The sequence below is a fragment of the Podarcis vaucheri genome (assembly GCF_965113315.1).
Source record: "Podarcis vaucheri genome assembly, chromosome: 4".
NCBI lineage: Eukaryota > Metazoa > Chordata > Lepidosauria > Squamata > Lacertidae > Podarcis > Podarcis vaucheri.
The window spans coordinates 107,375,637-107,394,716 of NC_138762.1; the positions used below are offsets into that span (position 1 = coordinate 107,375,637).

At 42.7% G+C, this 19,080-nt stretch overlaps 1 protein-coding gene across 9 annotated transcripts in view; it reads left to right on the forward strand.

Annotated features, from left to right (window-relative positions):
* PCDH9 (protocadherin 9) overlaps positions 1-19,080 on the forward strand; it is a 776,382-nt gene that overhangs the window by 498,802 nt on the left and 258,500 nt on the right. For 4 of the 9 annotated variants that reach the window (XM_082221376.1, XM_082221380.1, XM_082221379.1 and 1 more), the window contains one exon: positions 11,208-11,409. The exons of 1 other annotated variant lie outside the window; for it this stretch is intronic. In XM_082221376.1, the coding sequence (XP_082077502.1) occupies positions 11,208-11,409 (202 nt within the window). The remainder of the gene's footprint in view (positions 1-11,207; positions 11,410-19,080) is intronic. 4 more of the 9 variants (XM_082221381.1, XM_082221384.1, XM_082221383.1 and 1 more) reach the window with 1 other exon arrangement.

Sequence of the window (19,080 nt, forward strand, 5' to 3'; positions counted from 1 at the left end):
AAAATCAGAAACACTCAAATGAACATATGCACTTCATAAAATCCACGGTTGACACATCAGCTGTTTCTACCGATCTTCAAGATGCCCTCCCCCCAAGTATCAATCCCAATAACTTTAATGTTCTAAACATCTTGTTTAGACTCTTCCCCCACTTCAGCATTATGGGGTTTTGTGGGTGCGTATACACACACATAAATATTCATCCATCTTGGCAAATTATTTGATAGTTAAGCAATTTACAGCAGAATTTTAAGCATGTCTTCGCAGAAAGTCCAATTCAGTATGGGCTTACTTCCAGGTAAATGTGGTTATAAACAACAGTTTTCTTATTTGTTTCATTACGATTGAAATAATACTTTTTAACTCTTTCCCTTCATAGTGTGTTTCAGGTAAAATATAGTCATAAAACAGGAGAGTTAGGTATCAGACTCTCCTCAAACCTTCGTTGGAATTGTTTTTACACTACATATTATAGTGCTGACCAGAATGTCATAGAGATGCTTATTTGAATCGGATTACCGTACCTAGTTTTGAGTTGCAAAGCAACCTCAGGCAACAAACAGGTGGGAATTGGTGCAAGGTTGGCTCACTTAGTACATGTTTAGGGTATAAATGGACACAAGATGAGAGCAGGGCAGGGGAGAAACTGCCTGATGAGGAACAATTTGGGATAACCCTTTTCACAAGGCCCTGGGTTCCTTGGATGAACTACAAGCTATCAATGTGATAAGCAGATAATAGCCAATCAAGTACAGCATATTTGGATATTCAGCCATGCCACATACCTTATCTCCGTAATTCTTGCAATTCTCACCTGGAAGGTGAGGCTCTGTTACTGCAGGTTGGGAGAGGAAGCTAATGGAATATGGCTCGCTTATGGTCTCCTGGTGAATTTTTGGCTGAAGCAAGATTTTAACCAACAGCTTCTGGCTCACTGCTCATCCTCTAACTGTGCAGTGCTATACATGTCTACTCAGAAGTAAGGCCCACTGGGTTCAAGTGAGACTTGCTGCCAGGTCACTGGGTTTAGGATTGCAGCCTTAGCACTATGCTAAGGTATTAGTGTATCTCAAAGGGTTTGGAACTAGTAAAATGCTGCAGGGTTTACTAAAGCTCTTCTTATGAAACCTATGCAGTCAAACAGCTTTGTTTGGCAATTAGTTCATTTTTTAAAAAAGAAGTACTATGTGGGCTAGCTCTGGTCTTGCTCTGTTAAGCTAGTCTGCTTCAAAAGTTTCAAATGCTTTAAAAAAAGAATACCCAACAAGAAAACCCACAACTCTCTTTAAGTGAACAATTTTGTAAGTCAAGTGTTTGAAACCTGAGGTTAATCATAACGTACAGGGAGGGCCACGTCCCATTAGATAAAAGCTTGCTACTTTTACACAAGGGCCGTGGCCTCCTAGATTGCCAAGGTCATACGCTGTGCTAAAGAAAGCTAACAGAATGGAATACTAAAGGGATTTTCACTGGCTCTTAAAAAAAAGAATCCCTTAAAGATCAATTGGAAGGTTCCTACCTTCTTATCCCCACATGAACTTTAATCTCAGCTTGTGTGAGTGACACTAAGCAAAGCGTAAATGCAGCCTGTTTTCCAAGTGAATAATTATTTGAAGGAATGCTCCATCAAGCCTCATCCCTGACATGAGATCGCAGAAGACCTCCGTGTATCTCCTGCATACAAAAGCCACTTCTGAACATTCTGTCACATTTTCAAGGGGCAGCAAAACACAACTCAGGATGGGGCTGTGTAGGCAGGAGGTGGCTTTATGCCCACCCCGGTCACTCCTGAATGCTGCCCCATCCTGCTTAAGTTTTTTTTCTCCCCTACACAAGTGGATGCTGTCATTCTTATTGGAAAACAGAAAGCACAGCCATTGGGCAGGGGAGGGGAGAGAAAGACAGGGGGTGAAAGCAGAGCAGCATTGGGGAAAGGGAGTGTTAGGATTGTCCTACTCTCGTGTAGGACCTGGGCAGAGACACATGCCCAACTGGCAGGTTCTCTCCCTCCTGGTCTGTCGTTCAGGAGCTTCAAAAACTTTCTTCAACCCGAACCTAACAGCGACTGATACCAAAAGGCATTAGCACGCTTAGGAATCTGCAGAGTATTCGCAGTTTATGTAACAGAACTCAGTAGCACAGCATTTTGGCTAATCTACTTTTATTGACATATAGTACACTCGGAGCATTCTGACTTATCTCCTTCCTCGTTCTCATCAGACAGCAAAGAAAGAAAAAACAAAGGACAATAGTCCCACTTCACAGAACACAGTAATAGAAAACGCCCTGTCTCTGTCACTTCCCACACTGTGGAATGAAAACATACACCGTCATGTGATAGACAACAATCTCCAGACTGCAAAGACAGAGAGCAGGAATCTTAACAGGGAGGAGAAGGCCTGGCAAGGCAGAGTGAGGGGCCTGCCTTAGGAAGCTGATTTTGGGCATCATGAAGCAACACTAAAATCTTAAGCAGCAGTAGTAAATGTAGACACTTTTACTGCCAGAGTGACAGGAACTTCTGGGGTTTTCTGTCTCGGATGCTGGTCTGGTCTTGGGTGCTGTGTATCTTGACTTTGGAGTGGGTGGGTACAGGAGGAATGGCGCAATGGCTATATTTTCAGCAGTCCCAGTTCAGTTTACATAGGGCCTTTTGGCAAGAAAACCTCCAGGCTCCCCTCCCTCCATGAATCTACCTCCTGACCACCATTATCACTGGCTGATCTTCTTCATCACTGCTGTCACCTGCCAGGCAGGGAACCTGTGAGCATCCGTGAGCAGCGGCATCTCCTGTCCCTCCTTCTCACGACTCTTGCTATTTGAAGCATAGCAAGAGGCAGGTGAAGAAGCATGCAATGGAGGAACAGGTCCAGGGGCTTCAGTGCTGAGGTGTGGACCCTTGACAGCTGTCCCACCATGCCAACCCTTGCCGTTGGCCCTGTAGGCCAGTCATAAATTGGCCTGGGGGATATTGGAGAGAATGGTGAAAGAACAAGCCAGGCATTGAGAGGAGGAAGCCAGAATGAAATGGCAACAGAGGGGGGAGGAGAAAGAGAGTAAAGGAAATATTTCCAGTGAGGGGATGTAGAAGAACATAGGTAAGTGGAAAAGTCCTCCCTCTCCTCCCTCCTGCTTAGGCAATTTCATGGACCTTTCTCTAGTATTTAATATAATTAACAAACTCCCATTGGCAGGATTTGTAATTTTGCACTGTGACTAATTAAATCGCTATGACCACAATTTGTATTGATAAATATGACTCTCATTACAAATAATGCTACTTTCTACATTTTTTCCATATTGTGACATTTAGAGGCACATAATAAATTGTTTATAAAACAACATCCAGATTATGAATGTCCCACAGATGGCAAGAAGCAATGGTTGCTCTGAATCTTATCCTCTTGACCTATAAAGACTATTCACTATGGGAAAAATGAATCCCATTTCTTAAAAAAAAAAAAAGTTTCATTTTAGTATCCAACCATACCAGAAAAGCTTATTTTTAACTGACCAGTTAAGTCAAATTATTAGCACAGTTGCTATGGGGGTTTATTTGGCACTGGTGCCCTCGTTATGAAATGCCCTTTCCAAAGAAGCTTGCCTTCTGCCCGTGTGAGGACCTTTTTGTTTTCCCAGGCATTAAAAATGCTTAAGCTATTTTTGATATTTTATCTATGGCTTATTGGTGGTGCCTTTATCTCTTCTATTTTTTATTGTGTCTGTCTCTGCGCCTATATGTGTATGCTTTTGCTTGATTTTTTAAAAAAGACTTTTGTGTTATACACTACCCAGAGGACTTACAGTAAGTTACAAATTCATATATGAGCTCTTGTTGGCTATCAGTAGACATGGGAGGCTCTGTGGAATTTAAATGGGTATCAGTGGTAGCTTTGAGACTTTCTGCTGGGAAATTCCTGGACTGTTTTAATAAGTGGTTGATTGTGAAAGGATGATCGAACCTGAGGCGGAGGTAGGGCACAGTCCAGCCGAAGGGAAGGGTGTTTAATCCCACTGACTCCTTAAGCATACTCCTTAATTCTTTCTCGCTAAAACTGGTGGGACTTAAAAGTCATTAACTTAAGCTGTGCTGTGCTTCAAGTGCCTCACTCCAACAAGGTCAATGCAATAGAAGTATCACTGTTAGCCAGTGACATTTCGCTGCTTGAAGTGGAGTCTAAGTTGTGCTTTCCCTACAGGGCAAATACTATTGAGACATCAGTTCCTGTCTACATCTGTCCCTCTTCATGCTGTCACCTAAATCAATCCTGTGAAGTATTGTTTGTAAGACTACTTCCAGAGCCCCAGCTTCACCTAGCAGGCTTCCCCTGGCTGTTCTCCTGCTAGTGATAAAGGTAAAGGGTAAAGGGACCCCTGACCATTAGGTCCAGTCGTGGCCGACTCTGGGGTTGCAGTGCTCATCTCACTTTATTGGCCGAGGCAGCCGGCGTACAGCTTCCGGGTCATGTGGCCAGCATGACTAAGCCGCTTCTGGTGAACCAGAGCAGCGCATGGAAACGCCATTTACCTTCCCGCCGGAGTGGTACCTATTTATCTACTTGAACTTTGACGTGCTTTCAAACTGCTAGGTTGGCAGGAGCAGGACCGAGCAACAGGAGCTCACCCCGTTGCAGGGATTCGAACCACCAACCTTCTGATCGGCAAGTCCTAGGCTCTGTGGTTTAACCCACAGCACCACCCGTGTTCCTCCTGCTAGTAGTAACGAGTGCTAAACCCCCAAATATGGGTGTTTTAAGGAAAACCAAAGCATTTTGAGAATGTCCTATTCATCCACGTGTCATGGACCAGGAATTGGCTTTACCTGCTGAGCAGCAACCTGAAGGAACAGAAGGCAAAGTGACTCCACCTGTTGCTGATCAGCCTTCTTGCTTCCAACTTCAATCAGTGGCTAGAAACAACATTTGTTGTTCCTGGCCAGACCTTGCTGCTTCTTGCTTTTCTTGACCTTGGGTTCACTACGTGAACCGAGATACTCCTGACCTTAGGACTCGACTGAACCTTGCATATGGACTCTGCCTCCAGGCAAGGACCCCCCTGAGCCGTGGCCAGTTGGCTGGCCTTTCTTGCCACTGAGCTCTGCTGTGGCTGGGCAGCACGGGACTATGACATCAAATTACTTCTGCATACTACCACTCTGTGACAGACATTGCATGTCACTATGTGTCGTAGACCAAGCTAAGTCATTCTATTGTTAGGATGCCCCGTGGGTTGTTTGTGCATGTATGAAGGCATGCGATTGCAGAGGTGAATTAGCTTGCCTAGTTTGGAGATCATGAAACTCATATTCTGGGAGAGAGTGAAACCTATATAAAATGGGACGATCCTAAGCAAGGATGCACTGTGTTATACCTGGTTTGGTTCTAAGGTATTAAATTTGAGGGATAACATTGTAGTATAGACCAAAACGCAGTTCCTAACAGCTGGTGGCTGAACCTCCATCTTCAGGGACTCAGGTGTGCGTATGTGTGTGAGAGATGCAGGGTGGCGGGGGCTGCAATAAATAGTTCCTCCCACTATGTGTAATTTGGTGGACATTTTTCAGCAAATATGAATGTGTGCATGTTCTTGTAATGGCTTCTTATAACATTCATGAATCCTTAAATAAAAACCCAAAACAATTAGGGTACCTCAAGCATCAGAGGTAGGGAATGAAATATCTCAGGCAGTGGCGTAGCGTGGGTTGTCAGCACCCAGGGCAAAGCAAGTAATTTGCACCCCCTAACCCGTGGATTTGCCCCCCTAACCCGTGGATTTGCGCCCCTAACCCTAACCCCCAGATGTTGCGCCCGATGTGGCCGCCCCCCCTTGCACCCCCCACGCTACGCCACTGATCTCAGGTACCAGAGGACATGAACCTGATTTCCAGCTATTCTGCACTGTGGGTAATAGGAACAGGATCCCACTGAATTATGTTTTATCAAAAGTTATCAGTTATGTTAGACTCCTTCAAAATAATCAGCCAGTTAGCTCAAACAGCTCTCACACGAATGAAAGAATGAAAACCAGGGTGTTCTATTGCATCCTCACTTTTTCTTCCTATGGCACAAGTGGTCAGGATCTTACCCATCACTACCTAATGCTAATTTAACCTAAGCATAAGACTGGAATTGATTTCCTAAGCTTCAGACACATTAATTCTTGTTTTAAAAGGCTAAAATGAGGAAATTATTAGCATTAGCTGGCTCCCAGTTGAGTAAGATAAAGCAAGGCGTTAGATTAGATTAAATTGTACCACTTTATTTGCTTGTTAAAGGGAAATTTATTTCACTTTGCAGTTGAGACAAGTGTAGATAGATACTGGGTGTTTTATTAAGGAAGAAAAAAGATGATTTTCTGCTAATTGAATAGCTGGAATAAAATGTAAAATATTACTCTCCCTGTCAGTAGCTGAAGTGTCACCTTTTGATTGGGAATTGTAACACAGTTCAAAGAAGTTTGACGCAAAGAACAAAACTTTTCTCTCTCACACACACAGACAGAAAATGATATCCATTGTTTCTTAATTGTTTAATATACCTTTCTCACCTATTTTGGTTTGTGAATGAAACTCAAAGTTTTAATGCTTTATTGTTCATGACTACTTTTGTTATGCAGTGGTTATGGATTTTCCATGCTGTAAGCTGCCTTGAGCAGGGTTTGAACTGTGGAAAGGCAGCATACAAATACAAATAGCGGTTCACTGTTTAATGGAATGTATCGGAGTGGAGGGAGGTTAGAAAATATTAAAATAAGTTGCATAGGTGAGCACCTCAAGGCATCTGTGTGGGCGAAAGGCTTCTTTCTAGACCAGACCCTTGGGGGGTATTTGGCTCTGGAGAATATGGAAATGTAAACCTTCGAGGTCCAACCTCACCGTCTCTGGGTTTATTGCTTTAAGTGTGTATGTAAGAGAGAGAGTGTGTGTTTGACTTGGTCTGGCATCTATCTGTGTGTGAATTGTAGGGAACCAGGAATTCTAATCACTCAGAAATGACACAGATGGTGGATTATATCTCATCCCAGGACAATAGTTACCAACATTGAGGGTATAGCAAATAGACATCATTTCCTATGGTGTACACATACATTTTTGTTCTGCTGACACTATAATCTCCAACCCAACAAGCTTTATGTGATTACGTGGAGCAACAAAGTTTACCCATGGGTGCTTAGTTAGGAATCTGTGGCCGAACACTCTGACCTCTACATATGTATGCTTGCAAATGTGTGTTTGTCGCAGGCCCACATCATATCTCTAGTTGCAATCTAAAAAATATACAAGATGTGAAGTGATATGAGATAATGGCACATACAAAACTTCATGGCCCCTCTTTTTTGGGGGAAATGGTATGTGAAACTTTTTATAAATTAGAAAGCTTTACATAGAAACCACAATGCTTTCTTCATACAGTCCTAACTTTTTCGAACAATAACACTCAAACCAACAATTGCTTGTATCTCTCCAGTCTGAGAGTGGATTTTGGTTTGGTCTGCCACTTTTCATGATTCCAAGTATAGCGAAGAAGATTGCATAGACAATTTGTAAGAAGAGAGAGAGAGATTTTATTAATTCTGTGTGTGCAACCAATAAGTGTGACATAACTTGAAGAAGATAAGTTAAGGAGCATCTTTTTAAATATTCACAATAGCTAATAACAAAAACCAGTCTTTTCATGAAATCTAATATGCTCTGACAAGTAGAGCATAATAACTCCCTATTCAAACAATGTTAGCAATATTTTCCAAGAAAAGAGCACACATATACACAATACTACATTAAAAAATGTACCGTACATTTAGACATTTAAGGTAGAATCCTACTTGTAAACATTTAAGGGAGCACAAGAAGCTGGTGTAAAGGAGGCCTGCATAAGATAATCTGGTGAAATGTACACCAGATACAAACTCAATCCAGGAGCAGGCCAAGGACGCCTGAAGTGACCTAACTCTAGCAGAAGGAAAACATGCTTTTAAAATAATGTTGGGGGGCTTTTTCACACTTCTGCTTGTCCCATGCCTAGAAATTACAGGTATGGGCAGTTTCCCACTGCTTCTTTCCCAGGGAAAGTCTGGAAAATCCCCAAATTGCTGTTTGCTCCAATTGAACTCTGAAGAGTAGTCTTTGCCTGCTGTAAGCAGCAGGGCAAGAGGAGGTGTGGATAAGCCTGGAGTGATATCACCCTTTTGCCATCTTAATTTATGTCAGGTTTCCAGGTCACAAGACTTGGCTGAACAGGATTAGGATCCAGCCTATGTCCTCACCCCAAACATGTCTGCTGAGAATTAAACCCAACTGATTTCCATTAGATTTACTCATGAGTAAGAAGGTATAGAATTTTTGATCAAATTTATTTATCTGCCTGATCTCAATGGCGCATAATCTATAATTATGTTCTTACTTTATCCCTTTTTCCTCAGCCCAATGCAAATAAAAAGTGACTTACATGGCTTCTGGGAGATGCTTGGACTCTGACTTTGGTGAATCTCCTGAGGAAGGATAATCTATTATTGAAGTCCAGCCAAAAAAACACATTTCTGATTTGTCCAATAGATAGCAAAATAAAGGAGCATTTTTTAATTTATTGTTATAGCTGTTTTTAATGTGCACAATGCACTTTCACATACATAATCCCAGTTAATCCTTACCATTGTTCCTGTAAGGCTGGTTAGTATTCTTATCCCCATAGTGCAGATGTGATAAGGCTGGGTTCCTACTTTAGGTGAGATTTGAACCAGGGTGCTCCAAGTTCATGGCTCGCACACTGACATGTGATGCTGTGTTTACCACATTTCTAATAGAAAAGCAAGGCAAGAGACTTCAAGGGGTTGAGAGCCATTAAGCACATTAAGCACTTCGTCTTATTTCATAAACTCTGCCCAGTCCTACAGTGCACACAATCTTTCTGCAAAGTGCAGGACTGTGGGGTGGGCTGGTTTGTGGTGTGTGGGCAAATGGCTAAAGGTTCCCCATATGCCACGCCAGAGTCTCAGTCTAGATTGGAGACCTGCGCTGTTTGGAATGGGTTGAGATGGCCAACTCTTGCCAACCTCTGCAACCAGAAGCCCTGCTGGTGAGGGGCAACCAAACATGTCTGCCCAAATGGTGGATAGGCAGAAGGTACGACCAGTATTAGGCTGGGGGAACACCCCAAATGGGCATTTGGGGTGCTAACAGTGGCACATAGTGGCACATGGCACAGTATCCATTGGATCCTGAGCTGCTGCCCTTGTCTGAGTCCTGGCACAGTGAATGGATCCCCCACCCGCCCCCAGTCACCTTCCACCCTGACTAGCACAAGTGGCAAGACCGTAGCTGTGGCAGTTTCCACACCAATCCATTAAGCCCTGCTAATGCTGACCAGGGGTTAGGGTTGCAGCCTTCAGGAGTTGGGAAGCCAAAAAGTGACACAAGTCAGTGTTCATAATATGGATATTGCTTCTCTGTACAAAAAAGTAAGCCAAAGCTTGCTGCATTTGTGCTGTTTCTTTGCCCCTTGTGATAAGTAAGTTAAATTTGATGCCATATATGTAAGTTTTTCTGACTAAGACTGAAATCCTTGATATTAAGGCCCACTGGGAGTTTCTTTCTTTTTCTTTTTAAAGCTGCCTTTCTGAACTACTAGAATATATCCCAGCAATGACACAATTTATTCTACATATCCTTTAATCCTTCCCATAGTGCCTGGAAAAACCCAAAACCTAATTTATTCTATGTAATGCTAGCAGAGAATAAGAGGAGCACTTTTATTTGGTTTTTCAAGTAATCTGATCTATCTTGCGTTATACATCGCAAAGTGGTTTACGTAGTTCTGTCTAGATAGATATCTCCTCTCCTCCAGCAGATTGCAGGCAAATTGTTGTTACATGTGTCTGTTGCTAAGAGTTTTTGAAATATTATGTATTGATGAAATGTTAACTACAAACTAATACTTCCTAGAAGCACGTTTTCATGTTTAGATAACCCACATGCATACCTTTTGCCTTGCTATGTCACATTTCATCTTGCTACCCTAAACTACTAACAATTTCAGAATTTTATTATTGTTGTTCAAAAATAAGGATACACTAGCAAAGTTGTGAGATATGGTTCTCAAATAAGTTGCACAGGAAGGCCTGGACTAAATGTTCCCTCCTCCTGACCCATTCCTATCTGCCCAGGCCATTTCCTTTGGTAGAACATGCCATGCAATTCAAGCTAGCCCATTGTAAGAGGCTGGGAAGCTCACTACCAGATGACGTGCCACTGAAAGAACGTGGCCAAAAAATCAGGAAATTTTCCACAGGGATGCCAGTTCCCATGATAAATCTGTATACAACCCAGACAGGTGTAGCTGGCAAGTAAAGTTGAATCGGGTTCAGATCCCATACGCTGGAATCTGTCTCATGTGGAGTCAGTCCATTCACTTTCTTTTGCAAAGCCCGGTCTCCATTGACTGGTACTGACTCCACAGGCTTTGTGGAAGGAGTCTTTCCACTACCAGGTGTTTTCTGGGGTCAAACAAGTTGCCCCCAGGGATTGGGATCCATTATGTAGGTTGTCTCCACCCAGGAAGTTAAAAAAATCTTTTGAGGGGCAAACCTGCCCCAGTTCCATTTCCTGCCTTAGCCACTGGTAGGAGGTTTCTTGGGAGGGATTTCCACCCTCCTTTTGGTCCCCCCCCCATTTGTCTTTGTTTCCTGGATCCCCTTTACGCTCCCTAGCTGCCATCCGTAGCAGGTTTTCCTGGTCTGCCTCCCTCCCTCCCTCTTGGACATAGCTGTCAATTTTTCCCTTTTCTTGCGAGGAATCCTATTCGGAATAAGGGAATTTCCCTTTTAAAAAGGGAAATGTTGACAGCTATGCTCTTGGATCTGTTTTTCTAGGCCTCTTTTTCTGACCTGCAGCCCTTGGGAGGTCTCTGGGCTTCTGGACTTGGGAGGGGAGCCTATGGAAGGGCTCTGTTCCTTCCGCACTGGCTGCATACGAGCAGGTACTGTCCACCAAGGGAGGAGACAGGTACTGTCAAAGCCAGGTGGAGTCAATAAGTGCAGTAAATAAGTGAAGTTGCCCATGACAACATGCTTTCTTTTCTTTCCTGGTTTGCAGCAAAGAGGTGATGGTTGGGGGCGGGGGGATGACAAAAAGGCAATAAGATACTTTTTAAAAGAGAGTTCCGGTAGGTAAAAGAAGAGCACTAATCCAGCGTGTCCTGTGCTCTTCTTTGTAGTCCCAGCGCCGTGTTACGTTTCACCTCCCCGATGGCTCCCAGGAAAGCTGCAGTGACAGTGGTCTAGGAGATCATGAGCCTGTGGGTAGTGGTACCCTGATCTCACACCCTCTCCCTCTGGTTCAGCCGCAGGACGAATTCTACGACCAGGCCTCACCGGACAAGAGGACCGAAGCGGACGGCAACTCCGATCCCAACTCTGGTGAGTTGCATTTTCAAGCCTTCCCTGCCCACCCATCCTGACATGGCTTTTTTGTTTTGCTTCTTCTATATAGGTAGGCCTGTATTGTTTTGTGTGTGCGTCCTCCACATCTGTGGTGGCATATAAAATGGCATGGAGCATCAGGTGTAACGATGATGGCTTGTGCTTCTCAGCGAAATAGGTGGAGTTGCTGCCAAACAAGCAGACATCCAGGAAAGGCAGAGGGAAAGGTGCAGCAACCGTATTTTCATTATTATTGTATTCAGACACAATTATTTTCTGTGGTGTGGTTACTGAAGATCCTTTCACTAGCAATGGTAACACGTGCATTTTCTCTCTTTTTAGATTTTCCCCAGCCTATGAATATGACACGTGTTTCATAATATAGGAAGCAGACTAATTTTAAAGCAAATAGTTTTTCTGACTCCAATCAAAAGCTATGTACTTTGATTAGAAGTGTAAAAAATATAAGTAACTAAAGGGCAATCACTTTACAGTGATGTTTCCTAAAGGCATTGAAATTATTATTTTTACAATTAATTTGCTAATTGCCTTTTAAGACACAATATCCAGGTGATTTACATAAAGCAATTAAAACAATTAAAAATACAAAGACAACCAATAGATTTAAAACAAATGGAAAAGACCCATCGATCCAGCTGGGAAAGCCTGTTGTAACAAAAATGTCTTCAGCCATTTCCAGAAAGTGCAGTCTTGGATCTCGACAGGACTGCTATTCCACAGAACAGGGGCAGCCACACTAAAAGCCCTGCTGTCAGTTACTGCAGAGCAGGCTTAGATATCTTTGGAATTTGCAGGAGAGACTCCTGCAGACCGCAGCTGGGTGTAGAAGGGATAAAGCACGCTCTAAAGAAACCTAGTCTTGAGCTTTATAGGGACATATATGTTAGTATCAACACCTTGAGCTTGGCCTGGTAACATTGGCCTTGATAATATAGAATTGCACATAGCCTGGAATGTGAAGAAATAAAGTACTCACTATACTTTACTTATTTCCTACATGGCTTCACCTTTTCCTGCTGTTGCACTAGGGAAGAGTTTACTGAAGAGTTTACAAGTTTCCAAGGTAGCATGTTGTGTGGCACGGGGGTGGGGTGGGGTGGGGTGGGCTACTGTTGTGAGAAGCTGCTTCTTTACTGCAGACATAAAAGCTCCAAAGCTCTTTGATGTTATAGATTTGGCTATCGATTTCAAATGCTCTGGCAGACGTGGAGGTCTGGTTCCTGAGAACAACTGTGGTTTTTGAAACTGTGAAATAATGCACCTAGACACATGGTGAGCATATGGAGAATTGAGATCAATAAGGTGAAAACCTAAGTCTGCAGTCCTAAGCAGACTTACTAAGGAGTAACTGTTGTTCAATTCAGTGGGATTTACATACAATAAACATGTTAATATCCTGCTCTTGAATTCTTGTAGTGTTGTTAAATGGCTTGATAAGACAATTGTTCCTGCAGAATTAGGGCTGGATTTACCATAGGTTCGATGAGGCCCTGAACTATTGAAGGTAATGGGACCCTTTATACGTCCAGCTGTCCTCTGTCAACAACAAATTTCCGCTGTTTTTTGTGTTGAATATATGCTATATGCAGGGCCCATTAATTACACCATAGGAACCTACACAACACAAAAACACTGTTGCTGTATGTAGGTTTTATTTTATTTTATTTGTTTTTTATCTTATATTTTGGAAATGTACATCCACTTTTTTTCCCTCTAGTTTTTTTTGGGGGGCCAAGAGAGTGAGGCCCTAAGCTATAGCTTGCTTAGCTTATACGTAAATCCGGCACTGTGCAGAATGTGGTCCAGAGTGGGGGACATCCTCAGGATGTTGTCAGACTACAATTCCCAACCTCCCTGTCCACTGGGGCTTATAGGAGCCGGGGTCCAACCTGGAGGGGCATAGGTTCCCCACCCTTTGCGTGGACAGGCAATGGAGTCCCCCCAACCCCAGGCGACCCCCGAGTGGAATAATGACTCAAGACAACATGCTATGGGGTTAAAATTGGCCACAACTTTATTAAGTTTCAGATGTAGGGAGAACTTGGCTCAGGTATTGGGCGTTTATTCTTCCCCATCCCCAGTCGGGGATCTGGGAGACTTCAGGGGTATCCAGAATGTTGGGCTGGGCTGGCTCTGGAGAACATATGTTCAAGTAGAGAGCCCGCCCCCCATTTTGGCACCGTTGGAGGGGAGAGCAATGACAACCTCTCAGCGTATGGCCAGTGCCTCCCCTCAAGACCCCTTTAACGGGGAACCCTGGGATCACAACCGCAAGGGGGGGCGTGGGTCACCGCTTTAAACCCCCCCCCCCATTTAGGAAGATAGACTAAAGGATTCTGCCCAAGGCCTGAAACTGCCAAAGTTGTGACATTTGGTATGGGAAAGGCAAAACCTGCCAATGCAGGAAAATTCCTTTCCGGCCCTTCAACAGCGACCCTGACGTAGCAGCGCCTGCCTACCTGTGGAGAAGAGGTTAACCTGCAAAAGAAGACTTAACTGAGGGAGGGGAGGGTGGGAGAAGCTGTGGACCCGACTGCCTCTTCGCAGGTAAGATTCACCTTCTGTTGTGTGGGCAGGACGGTCCCTCCCCTTACCTGGCTGTTCCCCTGGTAACGCCTCCCCAGGCGGGATTGGGCGATTGGCTGAGGTAGGCAGAGACCTCCAGGTATCCAGCCTGGGGAGGATGAAGCCAACTTGAACTACCAGGAGTCACACTGGGATCCGGGGGGGCTGCACGCAAAAGGCGCCCCCATTTGATGTGGGGAGTGGTCATTGTGCAAATTGGCACACGGTATACAAAAAGGGGCAGCAGCCTTGTGCTAGCAGAAATAAAATATCTCTTCCCCCAGATGCTTCAAGGAAGGGAAAGCTCCGGGTTTTGCAGCTAAAATAAGAGGGCTTCCGTTTCAGGTTGAGAGAGAAGAGGATAAGTTGGAGTATGATATGGCAAGAACACGTTGGGAAATCTAATGTCAAAACTAGGGTGGAACTCGAGGGGGTGTATAGTTATTAATATTTTATGTGTATTAATTACCAGAAAACAGCATAAATATTTAGAATTTAAAAAATTATTTTTATCAAAAGATTGTATGTATACACACCATCGCTGCAGCAGACTCCAGAATGGCTCATTCATTCATTCCTTCGTTTTGGCCATATGTTTGCTTGGCCTCTGACCAAGGTGGTAAAAGCTGGATAATGGCCCACACGCAATCTCTTTCTTTCTGGGTTACAATTCCACCCTTGGTCTAAACCACCTCTGGATGTTATTAGAATAATAACCCAAGAAAGTGGAAGCAACACTTTCTAAATGGTGGTAACCTTATTTAAATGCAAGTAATTAAATTGCCAGAATGTCAATAAAGTCTATGGATTCCCAGGCAAACCCTATTATCTCTTTAAGCAACTTAGATGGAACAATCCAGTATTTGTGTTTTTATGTACTAGAGGTGACGGTTTAAGTGACAAAAAGACAGTCTTTTTGTTACCTGTGTAGACTTTCCCTTTAGCCTTGATGGCACAGAGTTGAGTACTGGCTTTAACACTGTGTGACAAATCCAGAAACAAATTTGAGTCCTCAGCAAGGAATGGTCCCAATTGCTGTAGTCCTTTTCTGAAGATGCTGCATGTGAGTACTTCTGCATTAGAGAAAAAAATCCAAATGTGTCATGTAAAATGAATTAGAACATGTAATATTAATCACAAATGATGGACTCTTTGCTAATATAGTTTTGCTAAAAGACTAATCTGAACAGACAGATGCTTTTGACTCACATAAGGATTAGGGAATGGGAGACGTCTAGGTTTTAGGTGTGCTATCTTACTACACAGTGATATCTCAGAAGCAGTACCCACAGGGTGGGGAAAGGCACTAGGATTTGTGGATTTTAATGTATTTTTAATCTTTGTTGGAAGCCGGCCAGAGTGGGTGGGGTACAAATAATAAATTATTATTATTATTATTATTATTATTATTATTATTATTATTATTATTATTATTATTATTCCTACCATGTCAGCCCTCTAATCTATGTTGACTTCACCATTTTTTCACAATCTGCCACTCAAACTATCTAGAGATTACAGATCACATATTTTATATCAACACATCCATGATGCCTCAATAATTTCCATGCCACCATGTCCTTAAAATAAGCTGAAAATTAGTGTAGCTGTACTCACATTGGTGCTAATATCAGCACAGAAAAAATGTATGCTGAAGAGCTGGAATAAATTTGAAATTCTGAAATTTCAAATAATTGAATGCAATGTGCTCTTGAAGCTGGACGACAATTGAAGTTTCATGAATATGCAAGAGGGAGATACTGATTTCACTCATTCATTTATTTTTAAATAGCTGAAATTTGGCTCGTTCTTTTCAATTTCTGAAATGGCCTTAGCAAGTCCCCAGCTTGCTGTAAAGGTTCTCCACTCTTTCTTGAACTCATTTGTGTCAGGAAACTGAGTTTCTTTCAGCTGACAAAATGGATTCTGGTCCACCAAAATGTATGTCTTTGTGTTGCCCTGATACAGTGATGTTGTTATCTGATGGTGTAACCCCTCTGGAATATAATCCAAAGGTCAAAGACCTGCCCCCTGCCCCCTTGCTCCCCCCCCCTTACTCTATTAAATGCTACTTATACATTTAAGTGGCATTTAACAAAGTACAATGGTTTGTTCTTCAGTATATGGAACAATATTTTAATGCTATGAACTGAGAAGCTTTAAATGGGAAAAGCTATCCAACTTCCACCCTTTTTCTTTTGGTTATTTTCTTGTGCACTCATTTTTTTGTTTGTTCTAGGCAAATTCTATTTCTCCCCCTATCTAACAAGCAATCACTCTGCACATTTTCTGTGGCAGATGCTTCAAGGTTTATGTAGGTGTGAGTGTATGTTTTAAGTTGGTATGGAAAAAATTGTTTTCATTTCAGAAACAAAGAACAGGGGCATTACTTTTTATATAAATTTGTTTGTAGCTTTGCAAACATTAAATGCGCAGCCGAACTAGCTGTGCTGCCTGCCTTTTAAATGCCAATTCTGATACAATCTCACTTTCATGTATTGTGCTGCTGATGTTCTCCCTTGATTTGAGTGTTTTGCCCCATGGTGAGAACAATTTGGGCCATTTGTTTCCAGGTTCACATGAATCATTGGTTAATAGCTGCGTAGCATCTAGTAGTCGATGCCTCCTGATATTGGTATTTTGCTGCTGATACCAAGTTTAGTATTTAGGTTTCAAAAGCCTACTGTGTTCTAGAATGAGTTAAATGTTCTCCGGGCTTAATGAACCAGTGCACCAGAGATACATTGTTATATTTTCCAAGTGTTGCCAGCCTGCAAAGAGACAAGAGAGTTATACAATTACCCTAGCCTAATGAAAAGGCATGCACAGTCAGAGAAAATTCATCCAGCTAATCTTAAAGCCAGCAATCATTCATGCTGGGTGAGAGTGCGAGAGAGATTTTCAGCATTAGCTTTATTATTCACACACCGCTATCCTGTTTATGAAGATACAGTTCATATTTACCTCAGTTTCTGGAATAATTACATATGACTGTACTCTTGTGATAACATCCTTGGTGGTAACTACTTGGCATCTGCTTTGACCATGCATAGTACTTAATCCTAATGTTATTGATGTGCAGGGAATCCTGATGGGAGTATAATTTATGCAATTCATGACATGCACTCTTCTAGAGCAGAACCACAGGTGAGATGGATGGTCCAAACAGAGCCCCCAGATGCATATGATGTAGTGGTTAAGAGTGGTGGACTCGTAATCTGGTGAACTGGGTTCGCTTCCCCGCTCCTCCACATGCAGCTGCTGGGTGACCTTGTCACACTTCTCTGAAGTCTCTCAGCCCCACTCACCTCACAGAGTGTTTGTTGTGGGGGAGGAGGGGAAAGGAGATTGTTAGCCACTTTGAGACTCCTTCGGGTAGTGATAAAGTGAGATATCAAATCCAAACTCTTCTCTTCTTTTGCTTAAAAGATCAAAGATCACAAAAAACAGGGCATCATACATACAGGCCTCCTGATGGCTGTACTTGAAAAGCTGTTGTTTATATTTTTATTGTTTATTTTTATTAATTTATGTGGTAGGGGGACAATGATTTGCCACACACACACACACACACAGAGAGAGAGAGAGAGAGAGGGGGGGGTTGACTCTCTTTCGTCCCACTGAGTTTGCAACTAGGTGGGTTTGCCTTCAGACACCTCTATGGTTGTGTGTTAGATGCTTTCATGCACTGCATCCCTTGACCTTCCCTCAACAGATGAAAAATGTTGAAAAGCTTAACCCTAACTCTGCAGTGGGCAATGATCACAAAAACAGCAGCAATTATCCTTTTATAAGTTGCTTGCAGTAAACACTGGAGTTTTTCTTTCTTTTGTGTTTTTTCATGCAGTTGTGTATCCAAATATACAGTATGGGGCAGAGGGGTGGTTGACTTCATTTCAATTTAGGCCAGGCTCCATTTAGCCTCTGGTCCATTCACCATCATAATCACAGCATAAACTATTTGCTAACAAGCTTGATTTTTTTTAATTTTTTGCATTTACACTTTGAATTAATTGCGGTCAGTTATCAATCATTACCATGAAAATGACAGAGTTGCTATAAATGAAATCGTCTCCATTAATGAATGCGGCCTAATATCTGATGTGGCAAAAGTTTCCCAATGTTTTGGTTGTGTACTTTTGTGAACTTCTTCACTGTATGAACAAGGCAAGAAGTGCAGTCAGCATGACAATATTCATTTCCCAGCTATTGTTTTCCTAATTTTCTGGCTTGGAATGTGTAGTTGAGGGCCAACCAAGCTGATGAAAATCAGGCTGGATATTGTTTTTAGTAAAGTGGAGTTTCTTATTAAAGAGATCCTTGACCCTGGTCTTTGACGTCTGAAATTGCTTTTTAAGGGCTCGTCCTATTCCTGTGACTGTAATCTGTTTTAACCGTTCTCAATTCTGAATTTTAATTTCTTGCATTTTCCCCCTGAACATTCTGGTGAAGGCTGGGTAAATAATATTATTATTACTTCCCCCCTGGGCGAGAGAGAGAGAGAGAGAGAGAGAGAGAGAGACCATTGTGTCCATCTTCTAGGTGTACAGCTTATCACTTCTGATCAGGAAGATTTCCTCTTCTTCTGCTGTTGCTCTTTCATTTCCTTTGTATCTCTGCATTCTTCTATCTAGTCACTTAACTACTGTTTGGCCCTCAGTCTTTATTGGTCTCAACTTCCCTACAGATTTGCATTAAGAACTAAAGTTGTGCCAGATTTTGCAGTGAATTAAATTTGGCCATTTGAGGGAGTTGCAGTGAAGCACCGGTGTCTCCAAAAAGGGTGCGTGCAGAACTTTCTTAGAAATGTTGTGGGACTGGGCAGCAGCAGTGGGTGGCACTGACCATAGGAACTTAACAAGGTGACGAAGGGGACTTCCAATTCAAGCATTTTAAAGAAGAATTGCACTTATGCAATGTTCTTTGCAATGAGAGCCAGCGTGGTGTAGTGGTTAAGAGCGTTAGTCTCGTGATCTGGGGAACCGGGTTCGCGTCTCCGCTCCTCCACATGCAGCTGTTGGGTGACCTTGGGCCAGTCACACTTCTCTGAAGTCTCTCAGCCTCACTCACCTCACAGAGTGT